At 36.2% G+C, this 5455-nt stretch overlaps 1 protein-coding gene across 1 annotated transcript; it reads left to right on the forward strand.

Moving 5' to 3' along the window:
* Window positions 1-544: 544 nt before the first annotated feature.
* On the forward strand, window positions 545-2431 carry LOC113697566 (UDP-glycosyltransferase 71K1-like). Its single transcript, XM_027217242.2, has one exon. The coding sequence runs from the start codon at window positions 815-817 to the stop codon at window positions 2240-2242; it is 1428 nt and encodes a 475-aa protein (XP_027073043.1). The 5' UTR covers window positions 545-814; the 3' UTR covers window positions 2243-2431.
* Window positions 2432-5455: the final 3024 nt, after the last annotated feature.

Below are 5455 nucleotides of genomic sequence, written 5' to 3' on the forward strand. Positions count from 1 at the left end.
CTTTTCTTAATTGGTGTGCAAAACCTTAAACGACAGTTATAAAAAAAGGGAGGGAGTATTTGAAACAACTTCAAAAAAAATTTAAAACAAAGTACCACAATACAGCCAAAAGTTAAAACCACACGTGTAATGGTGATATGGGGAAGTGGGCCAAAGATCCGACGTCACTTGATGACTAAGAGAAAGTTCACCTCCTCCACGTGGTATTAATAGTGCACGTAAGAAAGAGAGCTAAATACATCACAGCGAAGAAAAAATATCTGACTCATACGATGGCACAAAAATCTTGAAGCCTAATGGGCCATAGACATTACTTCACATTGTCTCACAGGTAGATTCTAGCATCAAACATACTCATCTCAATATTTTGAAAGTCAAGTTGGACCAGTGATTCAACTGAACTATCAATACGTCATACTTTCGGTTCAATTTAATAGTGAATTAAAAAAATTTAATTGTATTGGTCAAATTCAATTAAAAACGTGTTGGCTTGATAAAAACGGGGAAATTCAACTGAATTTCACTAATTTTTATTTTTAAAAAGATACTTCAGTTTATTCCCATTTTTTTAATACTAATTTAAAAAAAAATTAAAACCTTTGCACCGGTTGAACCGCGATCCGAAAACTCTTTTGTTCCACTCTCCGATCTGAGTTTTAAAACAATTTGAATTCAGTCTATGGATTCAGATATTCCATCACAAAATAATAGTTGTCTCTTTGGCAAGTGGTTAGAAACGTCCACCTGGGAGAAGTCAGAAGCATACCGGTAGATTCGAAGAAAAACACTGCAGGTCAGTTTCTAAGCTACAAACATGGAGAAAACACAGCTTGTTTTTGTTCCATCACCAGGCATAGGTCACTTGGTATCCACAGTTGAGTTCTCAAAGCGCTTGACTGAAAGAGATGACCAGCTATCAATAGCTGTTCTAGTTATAAGCTCAATCTCTGCCAGAAAAATGGAGTCATACACTGAACGAGTGGCTGCTTCAAACGCTGGTATTCAATTCATCAACATTCCTCAAGCAGATCCACCTTCAGCAGAGTTCTTGAAGTGCCGCGAAAACTATCTCTCTCTTCTCATGGAAAGCCATAAATCCCATGTCAAAAAAGCAATAGTCGACCTAGTATCAGAACCATGTACTTCTCTTGCCGGAATAGTGGTTGATCTATTCTGTAGTTCAATGATTGAATTAGCAAACGAGCTTGGTGTTCCTTCCTATGTGTTCTTCACCTCTAGCGCTGCCTTTCTTGGCTTCATGCTTTATCTCCCAAATCACTATTACCAGATTGGAAGAGAATTCGAGACTTCGGATTCTGATTCGATCATTCCAGCTTATTCTCACCCTGTCCCTACAAATGTGGTGCCTTCTTTTGCATTTAACAAGTATGGTGGTTATGCCTCATTTTTGAAACATGCTACAAGGTTTAAAGAGACAAAAGGAATCATCGTAAACACGTTTGCAGAATTAGAACCTCATGCTGTGAATCAATTGAAATCCGACAGTGAAACACCACCAATTTACACAGTTGGACCCTTGCTCGACCTGGAGGGCAAAAGGCAAGACTCAGACTGCGAAAGGATAATAAAATGGCTAGATGACCAGCCTCCATCATCAGTGGTATTCCTCTGTTTTGGAAGCATGGGTAGTTTTGAGCCTGACCAGTTAGCAGAGATGGCAATTGCAACCGAGAGGAGTGGATACAGATTCTTGTGGGCTGTCAGGTCGCCCCCATCCAAGGACGACCCCACGAAAAGGATGGGTGAATATTCCAATTTGTCTGAAGTACTTCCAGAAGGTTTCTTGGAACGTACTGAAAATCGGGGATTGCTGTGTGGTTGGGCACCGCAGATGGAGGTGCTGGCTCATGAAGCAGTTGGTGGATTTGTATCGCATTGTGGCTGGAATTCCACCCTGGAAAGCCTGTGGTATGGGGTGCCTGTTGCAACATGGCCTCTTTATGCTGAGCAACAAATTAATGCATTTGAATTGGTCAGAGAATTGGAACTAGCTCTGGAATTGAAGTTGGATTATCGAACGGAAAATGCAAAGAATCTTGTAATGGCTGAGGAAATAGAGAAAGCTATCAGATGCTTGATGGACTCTGAAAATCCAATCAGAGGGAGAGTTAAAGAAATGAAAGAAATGAGTAGAAAGGCCATTCAAAATGGGGGCTCTTCATTCATCTCAGTTGGACGCTTGATTGAAGATATCCATATCAACAAAGCAAATAAGGCATAGAGAGAATCATTTCCGCCACATGATCATGTTATCAGCAGATTAAGGGAAGTTTCTTCAGCTGCTCCTATTTCCCAAAATCAATATGCTTTGTTTATTTTAGTCTTTCTTAATCGATCTTATTGTCACATTGGTGATTAAATTCATGTTAGCACTGCTTCCTTGTGTTTGAATAAATATGTTTTTTCTTCATACTGATGTCTTGGAGTTCGTCATTACTTCCCATTTTTCATAAGTTTTGTTAAATTGCTATTATGTACTTGGTAGTTCATACTTATCTTCTTATCTTTTGTGATTCCATTATTAAAGAATTTTCTTGGTAATCATCTTTTCGGTTTGACATGGTGACCATACTCTCAATTGGAGTGAAAACTGAAATTTAAGTAAGTTTACTTGGTCCAAGTTTGTAATTCTAACTTATTTTGTGTGTAAATACTAAATAGTGAATACGTGAAAATGGATGTAGATCACATTCCTCACGGTCCATCAATCAAGTGTAAAAAAATTTGGTCAAATCTTGGTCATGAAATATGGCCAAATTTGCATTCTTTCCCAAGTCAGGTCTTGAATTCTGATCGAAAGTTGTTCAATTTCAATCAATTAAATATTGGAATCCAGTGTCATTTAGATCTGGATTTGGTGGCAAATCAATTGCAATCTCCATTAGTCAATAATACAAAGCCAGGAATTCTTGAAGGTCCAGGTGTTCGGTTCCAGTTTTGATTCTTTTCTTTTAGTTTAGATCATGGGTTTAAGGTAGGTCTGATTTTTAAAAATTTAATAGTTCAAATTGTGCCACACTATTTGATTCATACCATCGTAAGTGAAAGTTCTTTCTTGTCAGGTGGCATTGAAAAACTAAGGATGTTGGATACATCTTATGACACGCCACAAGCAAATAAATTAATTAAAGATGAACCACCTAAGAGTAGTGCCACAACCCAAGCCATGACCTACATCACAACCCCTACTGCAACCATAACTTAAAAAAACAATAGTAATTCATCTGTGGATCTGTAATCTTTGACTCCACAGATGACATTGATATTTGCATTTTTGTTCTTCAGTAGTTCTGCATCATGATACATTCCTCGAAGAATGCAATCCTTGAAGTTCAATGACAATACTGCAACCATAACTAAAACACAAATAATGTTCCTACCTAAGTAAATTTTTTTTTAAGATTCATTAAACACTGATTGTTCTTATTCTTCTCTCTCTGGTTAAAGTTTTTTGTCTACTCATTTATTCACATTCTCCTCTCTCTCTCTCTCTCATTCATACATTAATTCATCAATTATTTTCATGATTCACTAAATGGGTCTTGATTTTAACAATTTCCTATATATATATATATACTGGAGTTGGTGTTTGAATGTTGGGTAATTTTCATCTAACATTTTGAGGGGCAAGTTACTCAATGCAACAAGAGTTTACAATTAAGTAAGGGTTTAGTACCAGCATGGTATTCATATTGATGCGCACTTTGCCTATCTTATCCTTAGTGGACTGGTGTTTCAACTTTTATTCTTGGAAGTGGCCATTAGTGTTGCAGTTCAGACAAAGAGGGCTTTTAATGGAGCTTGTGCAAGTCATTGAACCTGTGAAATGAGTTGGAGGGGTTACGTTGATTGCATTTACACAAAACCAATTGAGCAAGTCACGATTAGTCTAACATGAATGCATTAACAACACGATTAATTCTCTACTTGATAGTGGAAATTTAACTGTAGACTTTGTCTCTTCTGTGGTTTCACAAAACCGATTAAGCTACTGTAAAGAGTTGGATGATTAGAGTGAGCAATTATGGGTTATTTAATGTAAGGGACCTATTGGAAAGCATGTTTGAACTGAAACGGAAATCCTCTTGATTTTTTGAAGCATTTGTTTAGTAGTTTCGTTTTGGGAACCTACAATAACAGGGGTTGTTAACACAAAGTGTGGTTGCATGAGGTGCTTAACTGAACAAGCAAGGCTTTTGCTTTGTATTTTTCCAGGTACATACCATCTGTGTATATATCAAATATCTAAATGAACCAGTGAATTCATTGTTCAATTTAGAAGGGCCAACTATATTTGTAACTTTATTCTGTAATTTCCCTGTGTTGCAGATTGACAAGCAAAGAGAACTGTATTGCAGAATCTTTGTCATCAAGGTACTTTCCAGCAGCATCTCTATCCTTGACATACTATGTCAAATAATAGTTAGAATTAACTCATTATTTTGGTGTACATGACCTGCTGTTATTTTAACTGCCTTTTAATTTGTGTGTTCTTCTCTTTTGTGTGTTAATGACCATGGCAAATTGCATCCGACCACTACAATTTGGACTTTGGAATTGGCCTTATTTCCTCTCTTCCAAATTATGTGCATGGCTATGTATCTGTTGAATTGAAGTAGCTATGGTCGCAATTTAAAGGCTTATTCTATTTGTGTTAGCACTTAGGATGGATCAATCAAAAACTATTGATAAACTTAAAACTTAATTGTAAAAAACAAGCTTGCAATCAAAAGGCCAGAGAAAAGTATGCTGCCTTATTAGTGAAAGAGAGAAAAAGTTCTACAGAAGCAACGAGATGCTCATAATAAACGCAAAGCGTCATAACAAAATGGACTTACCTCTTCCATTGAATCTACATCAATGAAGAATGGTAAGTTGTTGATATTAAACAGTATTACAGTTGATAGAAAGCTTTGTTACCTTATTAAAATCCACTAACAGAAACTCATTGTGTAATCCAATTAGTGTCGGATGTCGAAAAGGAGATTATATACTGAATACTACAAACTGTGGTGATTAATGTAGACACAACACACAATGAACAAGTAAAAATATCTTATGGAAATGATGATATGCAGAAACGTAAAGAACGTGCTACTGCATTTTCTACCTATGAAAGAGGTTAACATATCTGTCAAAATTTAAATGCAATTAGCAAAATATATAAATTCATGTATAGGATATATGTGACAGTAAAATGTTACTTTTACATATAGGCTCTACATCTAAACTTTGCTGCCAAGAACCTCAGCAAAAGCAACATAAACAAAGTAAATAGGCTTTCTCATTAGTACATTTTCTATTCAAGATAGCAGTGTTATAAGTAGACTTATGACAATAACCACAACTTATTTATGTCATGGATATCTATCCAATCTGCAATAGTTGCTATGATGATTAACCTTTCTTTCTTTATTGCAATAACCTTTCTTTC

Source organism: Coffea arabica, chromosome 6e, assembly GCF_036785885.1.
Source record: "Coffea arabica cultivar ET-39 chromosome 6e, Coffea Arabica ET-39 HiFi, whole genome shotgun sequence".
Taxonomy (NCBI): Eukaryota; Viridiplantae; Streptophyta; class Magnoliopsida; order Gentianales; family Rubiaceae; genus Coffea; species Coffea arabica.

What these genes read in the sequence shown, in the direction of transcription:
- LOC113697566 (XM_027217242.2), top strand. Translation starts at nt 815, where the DNA reads ATGGAGAAAACACAGCTTGTTTTTGTTCCATCACCAGGCATAGGTCAC.